The sequence below is a fragment of the Alternaria infectoria genome (assembly GCF_024043175.1).
Source record: "Alternaria infectoria strain BMP 0036 chromosome Unknown scaffold_9, whole genome shotgun sequence".
Lineage (NCBI taxonomy): Eukaryota > Fungi > Ascomycota > Dothideomycetes > Pleosporales > Pleosporaceae > Alternaria > Alternaria infectoria.
This window is the reverse complement of record NW_026250698.1, coordinates 959600-980420: the sequence shown is the minus strand read 5'-3', so window position 1 is coordinate 980420 and position 20821 is coordinate 959600. Positions and strand designations below refer to the sequence as shown.

The following is a 20821-nucleotide window of genomic DNA, read 5'->3' as shown; positions in this document are numbered from 1 at the left end:
AACGAGTACGCGCCTCTTTCTTGCTTTACCACCGTACTACTTGGAATATCTCCTGCACATAATATCTGGCCATCTTACTCGGAACCCATCACCAACCTCCACTCCGCGTCTTTGGGACGCCGCCTAGCCCCGCATGACTTCGTCGGCCCCAGCGCCCCCATCGCCCTCGGCCAGCTTCTACGACCTGAGCGACGACGAAGAAGGCGAATACAACACGATCCGCCATACAAGCAGCGGAAAGGGTGTGAAGTTACTATACACCAAGAGCAAGGTACGTAAAGCCTATCCAACGCAGCATGATGGAAGTAGGCTAACATGTGCAGGTCTACGTGCATCCCTCGCCTTCCTCCAAAGACAACATCCCAGGCTTCGTCGCTCTCGTCCAGCAGAAGTCTAACCGAACCGTTAACGACACGCGTCCAACCTCCTCCTCCTCCGCTCGCAGCGTGAACGCGTCATCGCTACTCCTCGCCTGGATACCAGAGTCAAACCTCGGCGATGCATATGATACATACGTCAAGGTCGATCTATCCGACTCGTCATCACCTCCCAGACAGTCATACCTCGTACCTCCACCTCCCACACCATCTACACATGCCGGAACTCCCGGATATGCATTCGCCCTGCCTGTCAGCGAGATATACTCAGTCCTCATACGGCCACCAAGCATCGGATGGTGGTTTGGCAGCGTCGTCATCAATACTCGGGCTGGTGACAGTTTCCCTGCGCTCTTCTTCCACGATAGCGAGTGCCAGTCTACCATAATGCAGCGGAAGAAGCTGGCCAAGGAAAGCTTCGATCCGTTTGGCGACGGAGGCGGCATGTTCTGGGGCGGCGACGAGGTGCTGAGATGGCTCAAGAGATACGTCGCAGTCGAACGGTCTGGTGCTGACCCAAGCATATACCTTATCGACCCCTCGGAAGACGACAAGCGATCCTTCGGCAAAGACGTTGCACCAAGGAAGAGCACCGAAGGCAAAGCAGACGCCTCATCTTCGCAGTCTGGTAAACGGGACGGCGGGATGGATCCCGTCACAAAGGCGCTCAAGGAAGCAAGATGGAACTTCCTCGAGAAGCTTAGCCAGGTCACCACCTTCACGCGAAGGACTGCTCAAGCCGTCGCAGACAACCCCAAGATTCCGCCTCAGGTTAGACGCCTGATTCAGAACCCAGAGGTCCAGACACTACAAGAAGAGTTCGACAGCGCACGGTTGTACCTCGCAAGATGGGCTATGGGCATTGCAGAACAAAGCGAGCGAGAAAGGAACCAGCGGATATGGACAGCAAAGGACGTTCTGGCTATGGAGGAGAGCGATGTCGGCGACTTCGAGATTCTTGACATGGATAAGATGACCATGGCCGACCGAAGAAAACCTGTCACGTTGGAAGAATGGAAAGGATTCTTCGACCCCAAGGGACGGTTGCAACTGACACCAGACGAAGTCAAAGACCGCGTCTTTCATGGAGGTCTTGACCCTGATGATGGCGTGAGGAAAGAAGCATGGCTGTTCCTTCTCGGGGTCTACGACTGGGATAGCTCCGACGAAGAGCGTCGCGCGAACATTAACAGTAGGCGCGATGAGTACATTCGGCTGAAGGGCGCTTGGTGGGAGCGAATGGTCGAAGGGAATCAGAATGAAGAGCAAGAGGAATGGTGGAGAGAACAAAAGAACAGAATAGGTATGCATCCTTGCACTTTACGTCCTTGCTTGAAACCTGGCTGACTTGTCCCATTCTATGGGGTCCGTTGTGTAGAGAAAGATGTACATCGCACAGATCGCAATATTCCCATCTTCGCCGGCGAGGACATTCCTCACCCGGACCCCGACTCGCCTTTTGCGGAAACTGGCACCAACGTTCACTTGGAGCAGATGAAAGACATGCTTCTTACGTACAACGAATACAACAAGGATCTCGGCTACGTTCAGGGCATGAGCGATTTGCTTGCGCCCATCTACGCTGTCATGCAGGATGATGCTGTTGCATTCTGGGGCTTTGTTGGATTCATGGAGCGCATGGTATGTACTGATTCGATGGTCATTGTAAACAAGTATAAGGACTGACGCTCATACAGGAGCGCAACTTCCTACGCGACCAGTCGGGCATGCGCAAGCAACTCACGACACTCGACCACCTTGTGCAGCTCATGGACCCCAAGCTGTATCTTCACCTTCAGTCCGCTGAGTCGACGAACTTCTTTTTCTTTTTCCGCATGTTGCTCGTTTGGTACAAACGCGAATTCGAGTGGCCAGATGTTCTGCGGTTGTGGGAGTCGCTCTGGGCCGACTACCAGAGCAGCAACTTTCACATCTTCATTGCACTAGCTATTCTGGAAAAGCACCGAGATGTGATTATGGCGCACCTGAAGCACTTCGATGAGGTGCTCAAGTATGGTAAGCTATACAATCAAAGCAGCCCACATTAACAGTGAATGATCCTAACATTATCATAGTCAACGAGCTCTCCGGTACTATGGATCTCGAATCAACGCTCGTTCGCGCGGAATCGCTCTTCAAGAGGTTTCAGCGAACGGTAGAGACAATCGACAAGAAAGGCAACTTTCCCTCCGCTCCGCAAGCCCGACAACGCAAGTTGGCTGCTGCGATCGTCGCTGGCCCCGGGCCAAGTACGTCCTCAAGTGCGTCACCAGCGAAAGACCAAGCGTCGACTTCCGGCACAGATAAGGGCAAGCAGGTTGGTGAAGAGGAGCAAGATGAGGCGAGGGTCATCAGTCCTGAGCTACGTGCACTGCTAAGCAGGAAGGTGGAGAAGCTCGACAAGCAGACTATCTTGGAGCACGGTGGTGGTGTTGGCAAGTAAAGTCGGCACATGTCTCATTTTGTTTAATTGTTCATTGGGGGCGGCGTTACGGCACATTTGGATACTTGTGCGGGTATATCACGACTGCTCGAACCCAATGAGACCCCGGTGGTAAGGTCAGGTACACGTGCGATTTTCGAATCGCATCTTCATATTTATCTTGCATATTGTTCCTCACCTCACGCCTTGGCCGAACATTGAACTTTTTGTCGCTTCACCGGTAGCCACGCGCAAGGCGTATGCTTCACTACTTTCGCTGTCATCCTCGTTTTGCACTGCAATCAATCAATGTAAGCGTCCGCCTTTGCGCTCACGTGTCTATCTTGCAGGTCCATCTTTTTACTCCTTCACATCCACAACAGCCAACGCCGCGTCATGAACAAACTACCAACCGTCACCTTTCGCCATGTTAAAAAAGACGAGTACAACAACAGCAGGCCTTCAATGAACTATATCAACCGCTTCATCGATCGCTACTCTCCGACCCATCCGCCGCGCAACACTTCGCATCCCGCGCAGCCTCCCAACAGTCCCGCCACCTCTCCCCATCGTCACAAATCTCAGTCACACTCTCACCATCGGCGCAAACATCACCATCGCGAGAAGATGACATCCTTCAACGGCCCTTGGTCAGGCGATCTCGACGCGTTTAAGAAGTCGGTGCAGTCGATGCCAGATCAGTACAAGTCGTCCTTTGCTGCCGCTTCCAAGAGCACTCTCGAAAAGGTCTGCGACCCAGGTGTCCTTCATATCTGGGAGACCGACTCCGATATCGACAGCCTTCTCCAACTCACGTCGGTCATCGCCAAGCTGTGCGACCTCGGCGTGCGCAAGAACAAGGGCGCGAACGAAAGTGATGGCAGTATGCTGATCATTGCTGAAGAGAGTCGAAGTAGGAACAACTTCGGTCGCATCTGCCAGTTGGTTGAGTATCTGACTGGAGCTGATGGCAAGAAGCATCTCGAAGGCACCGTGGCGGTGTTCAGCAAGATTGTCATAGTGAGGGGATGGGATAACGGCGTTCTATCTGGACAGCAGGAGGCGCTCGAGAAGACAGTGAAGAGAGTCAACACGGCTGTCGAGCAAGTACTGAAGATGGGCGGATTGCAGAAGATAGTCTGGCATCACGGCGCTGTACTGCACTTCCTGCTACAGTGGATCAACATGACAACATCTCCTCTACGATCCGCTTTATCTGCAATCACCGTCACGGGATCCCTCAACCTCGCAGACGGAATAGCACCTTCGGTATCTGGACGAGCGAACAAACTGCCAGATCTCGAGCGCCTGGAACAGTTCGCGAAGAAATTAGACACACCCATTGTCTTCCTCGATGCACCTAGTCAGTTGCTTAACTTCGAGTATCTCGGTACGTATGTGTACTACTACGCTTACTACATCAACACGTTCCTTCCTACCTCGCTGTCGCGACCTCACCTCCACAAAGCGCAAGATGAGCTCGTTACCTTTGCATTCCGACTCCGCGCTGCGAGTGAAGGCAGGTACGGCAGTGACGCAGTAAAGATGGTGCAGAAGCATCTCGATGCGAGCAAGGCGAAACACTGGGCAAGGATGTGCGTGAGCAAAGACAACTACGAGAAGAGCAAGTGTCGTGCAGCCGGCAAAGACGAAACCATACACCACGCTGTTCAGCTAGCAGATAGCCCATTCGCCCTTCTAGCCCACGGCGCGGGAGTACCTGCATTTGCCAGGCTAGCAGTCGGACCCGCCTCTGCTTCCGCACAAGATAATTACACCGCAGCGCCCGTCAATATCGCCTTCACTAAGTCGCAAATCCGACCTACCAGCCCAGCGACCTTCCACATCCTCATCCCACAGTCATCCCAGGATCTCGAAAAAGTCACGAACCGCGTTCAGGGCCTCATGATGGCCGTGCTAGAGCGCGTAAGACAGGAGAAAGGTAACCCTGTGCTCGGAGACACGGAGAAAGGGATGTGGAATGCGGTTGTCAAGGCATGTGAATGGGCGATTGGAGGGTGTGACGAGAGTAAGATGCCTAAAGGTGTGGCGAAGAAAGTTGGATTCGTTAAGGGCAAGTTGAGGGAGGGGACTTGGGGGTTCGCGCTGAACCCACCGAAAGATGTGGGGAAGACGGCTACAACTAACGTGGCTGCGGTGGCTGCGATGCCGGAACCTAATCGAACATATGGGTTTGGACAGAATACGCAGCAGACTAGGGGGTCGCACCTGGCATATAATGGGGCTGAGCAGCAGCAGCAGCAGATGCCGCAGCAAGGCTATGGAGGGGGAATGCCACAGGGGCCTATGCCGAGTCCTGTTCAAGGCGCTGCGTATGCTCAGCCGGTGCCTGGCCAGATGCCAGCGCAAGGTATGTACACTGGTGGTCAGGGTCAAGGTCATATTCAAGGTCAAGACTATGGTGGTGGTTACTTCCCTGGCGGACAAAGTGCGGTGTTGCCGTCGCACCGTGGATTTGAACATGGGGGAAGGGGCGGTGGATACCCACAGAGCATGGGTGGCCCTTGGTGATCTGCGTCACAACTTGACGGTACATAGATAGCACGATTGGATTTGCACACATGAATATACTGGTAAAAGTGAGCATGTTGATGTACTTGAAGTGGCTGCTCATGATGATGATTGATGGGTTGATTTGAGAGCTAACCCGGTTTGGTTGGATACAAAGATGGCTGGGTAATGACGTATGTGGGCAAGCTCCCACCGGGTCACGACGCGTCTACTTCGCTCGCGCGTCGTGCATCACAAATACATCGACATATCTCGAGCCATGGCGTTACTAGAAGATCCTGGCGGATTTACAGCAGTCGACGCGCGCTGTCTCGCGCGAACGGTCTGCCCCTATTCAATCCGATAACAGTACATCCCATTCACGCTTCTTCACAAAACTAACCAAAATGCAACTTCGATGACCGGCGCGCACCAGACCAGGCTCCAATCCGACCGAAGGGCGCATTACCTTCTTTGCAACCCTATGAACAGCCCATCATGGCGGCTACCTTCCCTCTGTTCTCTAAGCTACCTGCCGAACTTCGAGCTTCGATCTGGGGGGTTCGCACTATAGAACGACAAGGCTCACCATGATGCTCAGCATGGGACGAAGACGAATAAAAGACTTACTGTTACGACTAGAATGCTGTGAGCGAGACTGTATCTCGGAAGAGGCTGGTTACCTTGGCGCAAAACCCCGTCGTCGTTTGCGGAAAACTGAGCTTGACGACTACATGTGGTTGCCATGAGTGTGTTTGCTGCACGCAAGTCAGGCTTGAGGGGAGTCACTAGCATGTGACGCCTATTTCGCAATGTCTAGCAATCATGTTGCTGCATATAATACGCCCGCTACAGGCGATAGAAGGTGGAACCACAACTGAGCCATCCTCACAACATGCCACCAAAGAACACGCCTCAAAAGAACGCTTCCAATGCAGGATACTCAAGCGAACACTCCCCCGACGAGCCAGACCAGGAAGTCCTGTCCGATTTTGAGGAAGAAAGCTCTCCTTCCAGTTCAGAGTCTCCACCCAAAGAGAAGCGAGTCACCACGTCCGAAAGCGAGGACAACGACCTCGTTACCGTGAGCAAAGATAGCACACCCAGTCCTACCGCAAGCACCATCCTGATAAGGTTTGAACTTGAGGATACTTTGCTGGCAGGTAAGATGAACGAGAAGTGGAAGAAGAAGTTGAGTGATACAGAGAGGGCGAAGAAGCTTCAGGGACTGCTGGATGAATGCACTGCCAAGAGGGAGGAGGGGGGAAGAGCGGCGGTGGAAGAAATGAAGAGGAGAATGGAGGAGGATGACGAAGAGGAACAATACGAGGGAAAAGGTAAGGGTAAGCAGGTCTAAAGGTACATCAACTTAGATGATGTATAGACAGCAATGTAGTCACTCTGTTGCATCGCTATCTACTGCAATGCGCGTAATACATGTAGGTCATCTCCGATTTAGCAGTCGACGTTGAGTGAGCCAAGATTAACATCTCGAGGAAGCCAATCCAGTCACATTCACCCATCACATATTGCCTTTCACTTTCACTTTCTTTGAGCTATCCTGTCCAAGGATCAATAAGCCCGTTTGGTGACAAGGTCCACAATGGCCAGCTCGACAATAGAACAAAGAGAAAGGCTACCCATTGTCGCCCGTGCAAACATAGTTCAAAAGAGATGGAAGAACTATCGACGCGCGGGAAGTCATCACATCCAAAAAAAATCTTTATGAGACTATCGCAATCTCGCATCAATTCCTACATCATCTACCGTTATCGACTGCATTAGATCAACATGCCTCCGATTACGCGGCGCCAAGCAGCCACCGCCCCTATACATCTCCCTCCCGCACCTCCTCCCCGAAGCCATCGGTCTCGCTTGCCACGTGGAAGGAACCCTCGCAGACCTGCGATTACAAATGCAATTAGCAAAAGATGGCCAGAAGGCCGTCCCGACAAGCAGCCCCGCGGCATTGGCAATTCGGGAAACTCTTGCTACATGAATAGCGCTTTGCAAAACCTCGTCCATCTTCCAAAGTTCTGCAGCTGGATAAAGCAGCATAACGATGCAGCTCTGGGCGCGGATTGGACTTGTCGCGCAAACGATCCGAATCGCCATCTACCGGTGAATCAAACGGAGGACCAAGTGCTCCTTAAGATGGGCGAAAGCATTAAGCAATGCGTAGCCTGCTTGGTAAAGGCTTTTGTCTTGGACTACTGGTCGAATGCTCGGGAAAATGGAAACAATCCTTCTATGAATTTTCCCCACACACGTCCTAGCGTCAAAGCGTTGAACGCCATGGCTAGACGCTGGTCCACTGAGCCCCCCAGCTCCTCTGGACTCACTAAAGCGCAGGGAGAATCAGAGAATGCTTTCATGAATCGAAAGCTTAACAAAGAAAGCGCCAGTGACCGCAATGGGCGCAGGAGAAATGCTGCTGGCCAGCAAGATTCCGATGAGTTCTTGATGAGGTTGCTAAATGCGTGTAAAGACAGTATCGATCCTGGGTAAGTACTCTCTTAACTCCACCCGTGTACAGATCACTGACTGTCTCAACAGTAATCACCAACGACTGGACGAGTTCAACTACCTCTTCACTCTGACCCGGCATGAAGAAATGCGGTGTACACATGGCAGTTGTACACACCTCCACTCCATCGACGACTACGACATCACCAAAGACCTTGGCTTCTCAAACGTCATGATTGCAAAGAATGGGCATAATCATCCTGATCTGCAGACTGCCCTGGCAGGCTCGACATGGCTGGACATCGAAGATATGCCGGTAACATGCGAAGCCTGCAATCATACGGGAGATGTCAAGAAGTTCAAAACGATCGAAGCCGCACCCGAGTACCTTCGCATTAACCTGGAACTGAACTCTTTTGACAAAGATGGGGAACAAGTATTCGACAAGGACGACCAAAGCCTGCCGATCAAGAATACGCATCCCATCATCATCCCCAACGAGCTCGATCTCACTGCATACGTTAGTCCACCGTCTTCACAGCTCCGGTACAAGTTCATCGGCAAGATCATTCACTCCGGTAACCTCACACGAGCGGGTCATTATACCGCATGTGTGACAACCTGTCCTCGAAAAGGCAGACAGAAGAAGGACAGTCCACCACCAATAAAACACTACTTCATCAATGACGATCACCATCTCTTCCCTTTTCCAGGAACCGACATACATCCGCTCACTCATAATCCAGAGACCCAAGGTGACACCGATTTTGAGGCCTCGACTCTGATATACGAAAGATTGCCCAACAGGCCAGGGCCAGTTGCTGAGCTGTATGAGCCACCTGAGAGAATTGGCGTTGTCGGGGTCGTATGGAGGAAGGGGAAGAAGGAAGGGAATCAGGGTGAGAAGAGAAAGAGTGATGAGATAGAAGATGAGAAAGTCGAGGAGAAAAATACCAAGGAGACAGATGAAAGTAAGGGCAAGAAGGAGGCATCAGATGAGCAAAGTCAGGAGCAGAAACCGAAGAAACGGTCAAAGACTTCCGAATCTACTGATCAAAGCTCTTGGGACACCCTCCGTCAGGCTTACAAAATGACAAAGATCCCCGGACCTCTGGACCAGCGCACTTGGACTGCCTATAGTCAGCTTGATGGTTTGTCGAAGACCCACTCTTAGGCTTTTGGATAAGCTCGCGTAGTCTGTAACTATATTTTTATTGATCTGACTACGTTCATCCACCTCTCTTGTCGTTGCCTCGTTACGCTGAAATGAACCGGAAAGACCCAGATTCGCACCATGTATCCTCTACGCCTCATTTTCCCTCCTAACATCCGAGACCGACAGCTCAACAGTAACATCCTGTACAGGGTCGAAGATACTACTAATCTGCTCCAGCGACAGGCCCTTCGTTTCCGGCACATAGAAGAAGATGAAGTTGATAACCGCGACCAAGACACCAATGTAGACCAAGTAGTATTTCCAAGCAATCTTGTCAATCGCCACGGGGTTCACGAATTGGTTAAAAGTGATAGACACAGCTTGCGATACCCAAAACACGCTTGTGCCTTTCGTGCGCAGATGACTAGGCCAGATCTCGTTGACGTAGAGGATGGGTATGGGTGTCAGGCCAATGACGTAGCCACCGAAGAAGAGGAAGAGGAATACAATGACGGCGTAGCCTGCAGATGCGGAGCCGGTGGTCGAGTAGAGGGCCGAGCAGATGGTAATCAGCACCATGAAGACCAACATTAGGCTCGTGGACGTCAAGAAGAGGCGGCGTCGACCGGCCTTTTCGCATAACAGTGCGGCTGCACAGGCTAAGAGCCAGACGTAGACTTGAAGCCCGCCGTTGATGCCTTGTTGATGGAGGGAGTTCGTGATTCCGACCGTTCGGAGTACCGGCGCCAAGTAGAAGCTGATGATCCCGTTTCCGACCCATTGAGTAGCCACGGCAATGACTACAGATAGAACGAGGCGTTTACGGTTGCCTGGTGTGGCAAGCAAGGCCAGCCAGCCAGTAGTGTTACTCTGGGCCTCAGCCGCCGTAGATGCGCACATGCGCGCGAACTCGGAAGATACTAGCTCATCACCAGCGAGCCCATTGGCATGGTATCGTATCATGATAGACTGGGCTTTCTCTTGTTCTCCGTGTCGTACAAGCCACCTAGGCGACTCGGGGCAGAACATGATCAAGCTCAGCTGCGCCAGCGACCAAAACAGCTGAATGGCTACCGGTAGTTTCCATGACCACGAACCCGGTATTCTCAAAGCTCCGTAAGAGGCCCAAGCCGCGGTGATGGAGCCGATGAAGTAGCATGTGTTGAAGAGCGCACCTGCAACGGCCCTCTGGCGTGGATGTGCAAGCTCGACGAGTAGAGCGGAGGAGGAAATCGTGTTTGAAATACTAGAAAAGCCGACGAGTATACGCATGCCGAGAAATTGATCGAATCTCGTACAGAAGATCTGCCCTGTAAAGCCGGCTATCATCCCGATGTTTCCAAAGATGATTCCTACGCGGCGACCGTACTTGTCTGATAGCCATGGTGCTGGAAAGAAAGCGGCGATGCATCCCATGGACTGGGCAGCGGTGACTAGTCCGAGCAGCTTCGGATGGGAAAGCCCTTGTATGTCTTGGAAGTATCTGGGGTTGGCAATGAGATTGGAGATGAGAGAGCTGATGTAACCATTCGTTATGGCGCCTATGTAGCTTGAAAGGAGCAAGAAGTTGAGTTTCTTCATGCCCGGATCTTTCCACCATTTCGGATGCGTGTTGTTGGCCAAGGTATCCATCTTGAGGTAAGTAGTCGCGATGTTCCTCTCAGTTGGAGTTGACTGTCAGTCGTACTGTTACAAGCATATATAGTTCCACACGGACAGAGTTCGGCACCTAGAAGGATATCTTAACCGGCGGATGTAAGACTTCTTTGACGTTTTCGTATCTGAGTGTCGGTGAAGCCTTAGGAATGATGATCGTCATGTTCCCGGTGCCGCGGTGTAACGTCGTAAGGTCAGGTGCTCACGATCCTAGAATTTACCATGACTCGTAGCGTCATGTACAACCAGCCATTCCCATGTGGCAGGAATTCCTTACCGCGGCGCGGTGATACTCTCCTGGAGGTTGGAGATATCGCCACTTCCGCCATGACTTCCTATTCGTCAAAACCCGCTAGGCAGGACCATCGGGCCAATTAGGACGATCCCGAACCCCCACTCGGGGAATCGGGATACCACAGTACGAACCTAGGAGCCTTCCAAAAGTGAGCTAGAATGCGTGGATTTCATGTCAGTACACCGACTGTCTGGCACACGTTAACATGCTTTCACTTACCCTGGACCCCGACCAACCAGCGTTGGGCTGAGGGGGATGTCTTTGCGGCAACGAGTCCCATTCGTCGCTGTTGCGTTCTTTCGTAGCTTCGGAGGATTAATAAAGTAAGCGTCCAGGAACCGTCTTTAAGTCCGCTTAGACTTAATGCGGTCAAGCAAAAGGTAATAATGCCTGTACAGCTCTTCCAGTAGCCGCGTAGACAAAACCCAAGAGAAGAGCTGTACCCGCCCAAGTGTGTCGCCAATAGAGTCACCCACTCCCGGTGCCTTGGCGAACAGACTGTCCGAACTGGTTCTTGTCGTACAACTGATTATCGAAGATACTTTTTGGCCTGCCCGCCACTCTCATGGCGGAGTCTTTCTCACTCATATCAGGTCCCACGCGATACTGCCCAGATGGGCCATCTTTAGAACGTCGAAGTACAGGCGGCACTTCTCATCAGAATCAGCTTCGTGGAGTGCAGCGTCCATGAGCGTGGTCCAGGCACTGATAAGGATGTCTTTGTTGCGACGGAGAAAGCATGTAACCTAACCATTGGTCAGTTCTTCGGGAACGATTGGGAGTGCAAGATGAGGGCGGACTTGGGGTGGAGAGAGATCAGAGGTTTGCACAGACGCGGTACCTGAACAGGATCAGGTCAAACCGCTAGATAGGCAAGCGAGCCGATCACGGTTCATGACCATCAATCTCCAATCATACCAGATTTGAATAGCCTAAAGTAAAAAGAAAGTGGACATCAGATACAATTTTCAGTGGAGTCGTTTCGTATATCAATGGTGAAGTTTGTCAGCCATCGAGTTTGTAATCAGGCCGAAGTTCAACCGATCACCTTCACAGCAGCGATATCGAGAGGAGATAGATGCTTAAATACGTAGCATCTAGATACAAGCATCTTCTCAAAGCTTAGCTAATTCACCCAATTCTGTCGTTATTCCTCTACAATCTCCATTCAAACCCCAGCAATTGCACCCGTCTTCACAGCTCAAACCACCACCATATCTACGGCACCATGTCCGCCCTTCTCGCCAACAAACCTCTTCTCGGCCCACTCGTCGGGCTCAACATCTGGACCTTTGCCATGGAAGCTCTTCTCTACAAACGAAGAATCCCAGCCCTCTCCCAATACGACATCAGCTTCGACCCGGCAACCGTCAAGAAGCAAAAAGACGAAAAGCTACCGGCCTTCGTCAAGTGGCCTGCGGACAACTTCAACAACTTACTCGAACAACCCACTCAGTTCTACGCCGTATTGCTAGGATTGAGCCTTTTGGATGTAAAAGAGAAGAGGACCGTTGCTTTGGCGTGGGCTTATGTCGGCTTGAGATTCGTACACAGCATTATTCATGTTTCGACGAACAACGTCTCCCTGCGCTTTCCGGTCTTTGCTGCGAGTTCGGTTGCGCTTCTGGGACTCACGGCCGAGGCGGCATGGAAGCTGATCTTCTAGGAGATTTGGCTGTGGTGGTGATATTCGTGTCGGAAGGAAGATTCAAACAGATGTGGGTATCTGGAACAGGCCTACCTAGGTAGCTGGAAGTGAAAAGATTAACTCGACTTTTGACAATTGTACATCAGAAAAAGCATATTCGAGAAGGCTTTAAGCATATTTCCATGAAGCCTGCGACATTTCTTACAGCTTTCGCATCGTCAGAGCGAGTTTCATTAGTGTTGCACAGAGAACAAGATGGTTACTCTTTGCATGCTGCGCCGTACCTCCCATCTCCCGCAGCCTCTGAGATGAGCTGTCACTTGATCTTTACGCCTGTTGACAAGCTGGGTACGACCAGACAGACGATGATGGCTATCGGGCATGTCTTATGGATGGCTTAGCGAGGAGGTGCCTACCCTCTGTGTAGTGAGACAGCTCTTGTTGAACCAACTTTCCTCCTTTTATCCATTGCGTAGCGGGGTATCGTAGTATTCGTCCTTGGTGGAAGTGCACCGCATGCAACTTCGTATGTCTTGCGTTTGCATCTCCGTATAACCTTCTCGTCCCACATTTTTCTATTCCATCTTGTCTCTTCGAACTCAAGCCTTCTTCTCCGCTTCAGTGCCCTGCCACGCCAGATTCCATCTCCTCTTCAGCACATCTATGCTCTCCTGTGAGGTCCGGCCCTTCTCTTTCTCCTCGCGATTTATCCGTGTGAAGGCAGCGGCGAGACCGATGGATATGGCGAAAAGAGGGTCGAGACTTCTGCGCGACTTGTTAGTCTCCAAGTCGAAGGTCGACGAGAGGGGAAGGCGCACTTTGATATGATGTACTGGGCCGCCATGATTGCGGGGTCTCAGAATAGTCTTCCGGAAGTGATTCGATTGCGAACAAGTAGTGGGTTGTTTAGGCAACTACGATGGTTCTGCAGGTGCAAGTCGACAAGGGCAAAATTTCACGTCGGTGTCTCGATCAACTTCTCTCAGATCGCGTCCATCAAAGATCCACTGCACCTGCATTTGCTGTGGTCCGTGCCTGCCGCCAGCTGGAGCTTCCCCACGCCCGCGGTCGCGCCATGCGGACTACTTGGGCAAACACGCGTCAAGAGCCGCTTGGAAAGCATGTCATTGTTTCAGAAGGTGCTAGAACAGTTCACGTCGTTTTGATTATCCATGTTGTGCATCCAGTCTGCATGCAGCTGGTTGTATGGAGGCGGTTGGGCGTGTGGTGAGGCGGGTGATGGCGTCATGGGTTTCAGCCCGGAGGAGCCGCAAGTCACGCTGCCTTGTCAGGTACAGATAGCGCTTCACGGGATACATGCGAGACGTCACAGATGGGGTCATGTGAAGACAGTCGTCGTGGATTAAGTCTGGTGCATTTGGGCTGAAATGTGATGATCAAGCTACAGGTACAGCGCAAAAGAGAAAGCCAATCTGTCCGACCGCCACTCGTCATGTCCGTGGAGCTCCATCTCCAGCGGAGTGCATTCTCGCTGTCTTGTGCTTGATCCGCCTCATTCTCAGATGATGTTTGCCTAGTGCTGAGTGCCGAGGAGTCTGCCGTCGCACCAAAGCGCTGATCAAGAATACCGATCCATCACCCAGCCCGTGTAGTGTTGCCATGAAATAATGAAGAAACCCGTGATCCGATAACGCCTGTGAGTTCGCCGCGGCCTTGATAACCGATAGATAAGGGGATGCGGGATGGAGCGAGCTCCCTAGATGGCCTCGCCGAATGTGTTCTCGCCGGAGTACCTATAAGGTTGTTAGCAGCTGCATCGCGGTGCGCGGCGAAGGGATTACGTACGTAATGTACAGGAAGCCATCCTCATCCTTGTGCTCCTCATATATCGAGCTCATGAGCGCGGCGGTAGGCGGCAGAACCTCATCAACGAAGATGAAGATGGCCTTCTCAGGTGACAGCTTGATGCGCTTACGGATCACGTAGACGAACTGTCCGACGGTCAGGTCGGCGGGTACCAGGTACTTCTTCTTGTCGATGGTCGCGATGTCCGACTTCTCGACCTTCTCGCAGATGACCTGCGCCTTGTTAGCTACGGTCGCAGTGAGGGAGATGAACAGGCAGGAGGCAAACGTACGGGAATGCGGTCGTTGTACTTCTGGCGAATGCGCTCCGCCTCGGCCTTGCGCTTCTCGAACGGGTGCTCGTCCTTGAACTTGGAACGCATCTTGGATATGTGTAAGAGTGATGGGTAGTGTATGTGAGTGTGTAGAGTGAGCAGGCGGGAGTTTTGTCGGTGGTGCGGGTGGAGATGTAGGACGCTGAGGGTGCGGGCGGTGTGGGAGTTTAAGGGTAGGCAGCAGAGCGGGGCGAATCACTTCCAGCCTTACCTAACCAACGCCCAAGTCAGTCACCATCCATGCACATGCCCTATGCAACAGACGACCAACGCTTCACGCGCCAGACAAGTGCTCTCTGGAAATCAGAGACAGTGCAATCAGCCCTCTTTCGTCATGCGAATGCAGCCCTTTTCACCCGTGAAGAGCGACCTGGTCCTCATCTATGGCTGTGCTGACCGCTTCGCCCACCAAGTCACTTGCTAAGCTCCCATGACCTGGGTCTCCCGGACGCATCCAAGGTTGAGTCATCCATAGACCTGAGCACCGCCACTGCAGCATGCCGTGACGCGATCTTGAACTTGACGTAGGCTACATCATTCCATCGTTCGAAGTCAACGCGTTGGACACGCGCTATCTCTTCAGACGCCTTCTATGACAGCGCGAACGAGTACTTCTCATGCACCGTGAGATGCCCGTCAGGATACTGGGTAGCAGTGCGCACCCTACCTAGCGAGTACCGCCAACGAACCCTCGCTACCGCATGCTGCGCGTCTACAGATAGGTGCACATGTGTCTTTGAGCACTCAGTCCGTCAGAAGCCGAAACCAGTACAACTCAAAGTAAGCGCTTTCGCGCGTCCTCACTTTCGTTGTCTGTAATGGCAAGTTTGCCGTATTTGCATGATGCAGGTACCGATACCGCTAGTAGGAGTACCGAGGAGCTCCACTGATGATGCGCCCACCGTGGTGTGATGCACGACAACTTTCCAATCCACCAACTTTCTCACACACACTTAGTATAAAGCAATTCACGGCCCATACACCTCCAATGGTTTTCATGCGGTGAACTTGTCCCCAAGTATCCACCTGCCCGCCATGCGTCCATCCCGATCTTCCCTCCGCATCTCAAGAGCTCTCGAGCTCCCCCACAGCCATGCGCCGCAACCAACACTACGGCCGTATCACATCTGCAATAGACAATTACACGCTTCACCAAGACGCCGCCTAGACCTACCCTCAGGCAAGAAACCGGAGAAGCCGGATCCTTTGGAAGAATGGCGTAATCCTCCACCGAGCAAATGGCCGAACAGGATACGGTTGCTATTTGTACCCTTCATTGGGGCCTTAGTCTACTCCATGGTACACAGAGACCCTGAATATTGCTTTGAACCTTATTAACCATGTCACAGTGGACGGACGACACGATCAAGACCGAAGCACCCTCCATCGCTGAGAAGGATGCCCTGCTCAAGCGTGAGAATGGCGTCTCGGAGCAATCACCCATGCGCCTGCGAATGGAGCAGTTCATAAAGCAGAACCAGAAGGAAATCGTGGCTGAGCTGGAAAAGGTCGACGGCACCAAGTTCAAGATCGACACATGGCAGCGACCAGAAGGCGGTGGTGGCATCACTTGTATCCTGCAAGACGGCAACGTCTTCGAGAAGGGAGGCGTGAACACCTCAGTCGTATACGGGCGCTTGCCTAAAGCCGCCATACAAAAGATGCGCGCCAACCACAAAGCTCTCGACCCCAACGTCGACTCGCTCGAGTTCTTTGCCGCAGGCCTATCCATGGTCCTTCACCCCCACAACCCCAACGCACCGACCGTGCACCTCAACTACCGTTATTTCGAGACCGCCGACGAGCTGGGAAACACAAACGCATGGTGGTACGGCGGTGGCTGCGATCTCACACCCTCTTACCTTTACGATGAAGACGCGATACACTTCCACGGCGCTATCAAGCAAGCCTGCGATAAGCACGACAAAGCATACTACCCGCGATTCAAGAAGTGGTGCGACGAGTACTTTAGCAACAAGCACCGGGGTGAAACACGAGGTGTGGGCGGCATCTTCTTCGACGACCTCGACGAGACAGAGAAGGATCAGGAACAACTATTCTCATTCATTCAGGACTGCTTGTCCGCTTTCCTGCCTTCCTACCTGCCCATCATCAACAGGCGGAAGGATATGCCCTACACGGACGAGATGAAGCAGTGGCAGCAGATCCGCAGAGGACGCTATGTCGAGTTCAACCTTGTGCACGACCGTGGAACGGCTTTTGGTCTGAACACACCTGGTGCTCGGGTCGAAAGTATTCTCATGAGTTTGCCTCTTACGGCAAGGTGGCAGTATATGCATGAACCTGCAAAGGGTAGCAGGGAGGAACGGTTAATCGAAGTCCTCAAGAGTCCGAAGGAGTGGGTGTAGAAAGCTGGGACGTGGACTTGTACATAGATAATCTACGAACCGCCATAGCAAATTGTACACTGATGGCCTACTACTTTTATCCAGCGACCTTCGCTTCACGTTTGGCCTTTCGCCGAGCACGATCCTGTGCATTGCGCTTCAGCTTTTCCTCTGCACTATTTCTCTTCTCTTTGCGCTTTGCGTTGTACTCTGCAGTTGCTTCCTTTGCTGTGGGCTTTGCCTTGTTCTCTGCGTATAATGCCTTTGCTCTGAGCCCGATCTTTAGCTTATTCTCGGGATTTGACCTGTATACCTCGCCTGCTCTCTTCATTGATGCCTTTTTCAATATCTTTGAAGCTTCCTCATCTACTCTTATCTCTTCTTTAGTTTTCTTAAAGAACTTTTCGATAAAGTAGGCCTCTTAGAGTGCACTCCTAGAGCAGAGGCCTTAATAGTTAAGCGTCGCTAGGTTCTAGAATGCTTTCTCTATAGACTTTATTTAGTTATAGTTGTGTATAGTATATATGTAGCTAAGAGTTGCTTCTAGAATAAAAAATAGTAGTTATAGATAATAATAGCGTATAGATTTAACTTAAGGTGCCTAGGTAATAATATATCTATATATAATATTCTACCTAAATTATATAGTATCTACTATAAAGATAGTATATAGCTTCTTATAATTATAGTTCTTAAATCTAGTTAAGATACCTCTTTTCTTTTTAGTACTACTCTCTAAGTATAGGCAAAAATTGTAATGCTATTCTCTAGTAAACGCATCTCTAATCTACTTTCTTAGTATAAGAATGTATAGACTGTAGCTCTTCTTAAGAGAGAGAGATTGCCTATTAAAGGTTGCTACTAAAGGTAGTGTGCTAGTAACAAGAAGATCTAGTAAGCTAGGAAGAAACGTAACCTAGAAATCTAGAGTTAGTAAATAAAAGTAACGTAATAGATTAAAACAAACCTTAGACTTATTAAGAGCGTAGAGCACATCGCTAGAGTCGCGAAAGATCTTCTTAACATACCTAGGACAAGTGTCATCTGTCTTAAGCTGAAGCATAACCGCTAAGGCAAGAGCGGAAAGCGAGTCGCTAGTTGCTGGGAGCTCTTGCAGAGTAGACATAGCTATCGTGAAGAGCCAGGATGGCGAGAGTCGAAAGAGAGATGCCAGAAATCGAGGTTTGAAAAAACTCAGCTCATCATTGTTGATAGGGAAGGCGCTCCCAAGGAGCACGTGCTGTAGAGTTGAGGAAGGCGCGACCTGTATGCAGCACACCTGCAGAACAACAAGAAGAAGACAGGCCGCTTAACGCCACGCTATGCTGCAAAACCCGGCCATCGTTGCCTTTTCTGAAAAATGGCCAAACGTCCACGACTCAAAGTAGAAACTGATGTCTAATAAGCCCTAACTTTCTTTCCCTCCCCATTAACACCAAGATCCGCCTTCCTCTTTCCAAGTACTGAGTCGGGCGTGCCTGGCGCCTCAATGCCAACACCCTTGCCGTAAACCTCCTCAAAACAAGTAGCATGGTATATCTTGCCACCCACGCTTACAGCATCCATCCATACAAAGTCGTTGGCCTCCACATTCCACTGCGTCTCGAACTTGTCCTGGCAGATGGGGCACGGTGCCTGCTGTAGTGTGACGTCTTGTGGTACGCTCACGTAGCGATCTTTGGCCTGTTTCTTCGGTTTCGCACCACCTGTACCAGAGGAACCGTCGTTGGACTGGTTGGGGGCTGTCTCGTCGACTTCGCGGTATTCAATCCACTCCTTTTCGGGAATGTACCAGCTGCGGTGTACACCTCGCTTGGCGGCATCTGGATCCTTGACTTTGAAATGCCAGTCCATATGGCGTGCTTTCTTCTCTTTGCCTTCGGGTGTGCTCTCAAAGCGACGGCCACATGTGGCGCAGATGTTGGGCTTGGCTTCGTAAAGGCGGGAAATGAGGTGAAGACGAGGCTTCTTCATTGACGCCGTGGTGAGCTCGATCTGTTCCATCAAGCTACCCGGCGCAAGTGGTTGTTGTGTGGTCGACTGGGATTGAATTGGCGTTGAGTTTGCAGGTATACCACCAGGTACACCACCCAGAGCTTTCAAAAGCCATTCGGCGGATCCAAGGGCTGGAGCCGCAGCAACAGGTTGTGGTGGTAACTGAGGAACGGGAGTGCTCTGTACAGGCGTGTGTGGCATTGAGGGCGGCACGGCACCAGGTTTGCTAAACTGCGCAAGCAAAGCAGCAAGATTGGCAGTGGGTGTCGCGGACTGGGTGGGCGGAGGAACCTGAGGTGCCTGTACTGGAGTCGAGACTGGGGGTGGGAAGCCTTGGAATGGCATCTGAAACGGGGCTGGAGCAGGTACTGAGTTCGGCTGTGCTGGAGAAGATACACGTTTGAGTAGCTCTGCCAAGTTCAAGGCAGGTGGATTCGGGGTTGGTGCGGGTTGCGGAGTCGACTGTGGTGGTGGTCGGAAGCCTGCCAGAAGTTGCGCGACATTCGGCGGAGCGTTGCTCGGGGGTGCACCCATCGGAGAAAAGTTGGGCGGATAGCCTTGGGGCACTGCCTGTTGTGGTGGGTACACTGGCGTAGAAGGAGCAAAGGTCGGTGTTGGCGCTGGTGGAGGTGCTAATGCTCGGACCTGCTGACGTACAGCCTCTAGTTGTTGAGGAGGTAACGTCTGTGTGTCCAGGATCTGCTTGAGGGACAGGAGTGCCGACAGTTTTGTACGCAAAGCAGCGTCAGCTGGGTTGTGCGCGAACATGTTCTGTGTTGTGCTAATAAGCTGTGTCAATTCCACCTTCAAGTCGGCAAGATCCACCGATGACATGGGCTGAGCATGCGGCTGATGCTGCTGGTATACAGGTGGTGTAGATGCGTGTGATGGTGGATATTGAGGTGTCGGGGGTTGTGACTGGAAGGTTTGTTAGCGAAAATATCTGAAACTTATATGGAAAACCTACCGGTCGAGCACGCGGATCATTGGGAGCGGCGTACCGTGGTCCAGTTTGCGGCGGTGTGGATGTACCTCTCCAGGCGACATTGAGCGACGGAGGACGAGGAGGGAGCGCGTGTTGCGGCCGAATTTGTTGCTGAGCTGCGCGGAATTTAGCCAGTGCATTCTCGATGTCCTGTGTCACGTCGGCTTGAAACACAGGGCGAGGGTCCATCGACTCGGGCACAGGCATCTTCCACGTCCTCAGCAAGCCTTCCATGTTCTTGCGTGTGTTTTGATCCATCACGAGATAGGCGTCCATGAAGGTCCTGTAAAGGTTGCGACCAATGTAGACGGTGTATGGCGTGCCAACATTCTTAACAATCGAATCAAGGACGTAGAGGGCTGGAAGCTTCCATTCGGGGCGAGTCTATGCCATGTCAGTCACCGGTGGATAAAGTAAGTTTGAACTGAATGATAGAGTTGTTAGTCTACACGGTTCCAGGACGTACCGATTGGATATGCTTCTGAAGCTCGTTGGATATGGCTTCCGCATACTCTGTGTTTTCTTTGGCGATGAGGGTTAGATTGCTAATCTCAGGTCTGCTGTTCATCCTCAAATCTTGCAGGGCATCCCGAAAGTCGGCAGCCACTTCAGCAGCTGACACAGACATGATGGGCAAGAATATCTGGGGTTAGACAAGAGGGGATGTGTGCTGTGTTAGAAGACGTGAACTTGCGCGCAAAGGGCAGGGTGAGCGGCTGACTCTGCGGTCGGGGAGTCGCAACGCTGACGATGTCGATGCCAGATGAACAAGATAGACGATATGCTTCCTCGCTCTCGACGAACACACGTAATGACAGTGCT

At 51.8% G+C, this 20821-nt stretch overlaps 9 protein-coding genes across 9 annotated transcripts; 6 read left to right on the top strand and 3 right to left on the bottom strand.

Annotated features, from left to right (window-relative positions):
* Nucleotides 1–133: 133 nt before the first annotated feature.
* Nucleotides 134–2820, top strand: J4E92_006281 (uncharacterized protein; the record flags this gene model as incomplete). The annotated part of the gene is made up of 5 exons (XM_051497651.1): nucleotides 134–271; nucleotides 324–1680; nucleotides 1756–2018; nucleotides 2075–2393; nucleotides 2453–2820. 5 exons carry the CDS (start codon nucleotides 134–136, stop codon nucleotides 2818–2820), a joined length of 2445 nt encoding a protein of 814 aa, XP_051352298.1.
* A 606-nt stretch (nucleotides 2821–3426) lies between these two features.
* Nucleotides 3427–5331, top strand: J4E92_006280 (uncharacterized protein; the record flags this gene model as incomplete). Its single annotated transcript, XM_051497650.1, has 1 exon — nucleotides 3427–5331. The coding sequence occupies one exon, from the start codon at nucleotides 3427–3429 to the stop codon at nucleotides 5329–5331; it is 1905 nt and encodes a 634-aa protein (XP_051352297.1).
* An 874-nt stretch (nucleotides 5332–6205) lies between these two features.
* J4E92_006279 (uncharacterized protein) lies at nucleotides 6206–6667 on the top strand (the record flags this gene model as incomplete). Its single annotated transcript, XM_051497649.1, has 1 exon — nucleotides 6206–6667. One exon carries the CDS (start codon nucleotides 6206–6208, stop codon nucleotides 6665–6667), a length of 462 nt encoding a protein of 153 aa, XP_051352296.1.
* Nucleotides 6668–7464: 797 nt separating this feature from the next.
* J4E92_006278 (uncharacterized protein) lies at nucleotides 7465–8950 on the top strand (the record flags this gene model as incomplete). The annotated part of the gene is made up of 2 exons (XM_051497648.1): nucleotides 7465–7814; nucleotides 7867–8950. 2 exons carry the CDS (start codon nucleotides 7465–7467, stop codon nucleotides 8948–8950), a joined length of 1434 nt encoding a protein of 477 aa, XP_051352295.1.
* Nucleotides 8951–9079: 129 nt separating this feature from the next.
* J4E92_006277 (uncharacterized protein) lies at nucleotides 9080–10564 on the bottom strand (the record flags this gene model as incomplete). The annotated part of the gene is made up of 1 exon (XM_051497647.1): nucleotides 9080–10564. The coding sequence occupies one exon, from the start codon at nucleotides 10562–10564 to the stop codon at nucleotides 9080–9082; it is 1485 nt and encodes a 494-aa protein (XP_051352294.1).
* Nucleotides 10565–12111: 1547 nt separating this feature from the next.
* On the top strand, nucleotides 12112–12549 carry J4E92_006276 (uncharacterized protein; the record flags this gene model as incomplete). The annotated part of the gene is made up of 1 exon (XM_051497646.1): nucleotides 12112–12549. One exon carries the CDS (start codon nucleotides 12112–12114, stop codon nucleotides 12547–12549), a length of 438 nt encoding a protein of 145 aa, XP_051352293.1.
* Nucleotides 12550–14248: 1699 nt separating this feature from the next.
* Nucleotides 14249–14719, bottom strand: ATG8 (ubiquitin-like protein atg8; the record flags this gene model as incomplete). The annotated part of the gene is made up of 3 exons (XM_051497645.1): nucleotides 14249–14285; nucleotides 14338–14570; nucleotides 14630–14719. The coding sequence occupies 3 exons, from the start codon at nucleotides 14717–14719 to the stop codon at nucleotides 14249–14251; spliced, it is 360 nt and encodes a 119-aa protein (XP_051352292.1).
* A 987-nt stretch (nucleotides 14720–15706) lies between these two features.
* On the top strand, nucleotides 15707–17040 carry HEM13 (Coproporphyrinogen-III oxidase; the record flags this gene model as incomplete). The annotated part of the gene is made up of 2 exons (XM_051497644.1): nucleotides 15707–15970; nucleotides 16021–17040. 2 exons carry the CDS (start codon nucleotides 15707–15709, stop codon nucleotides 17038–17040), a joined length of 1284 nt encoding a protein of 427 aa, XP_051352291.1.
* Nucleotides 17041–18417: 1377 nt separating this feature from the next.
* Nucleotides 18418–20627, bottom strand: J4E92_006273 (uncharacterized protein; the record flags this gene model as incomplete). Its single annotated transcript, XM_051497643.1, has 3 exons — nucleotides 18418–19932; nucleotides 19982–20383; nucleotides 20466–20627. 3 exons carry the CDS (start codon nucleotides 20625–20627, stop codon nucleotides 18418–18420), a joined length of 2079 nt encoding a protein of 692 aa, XP_051352290.1.
* Between the last annotated feature and the right edge of the window lie 194 nt (nucleotides 20628–20821).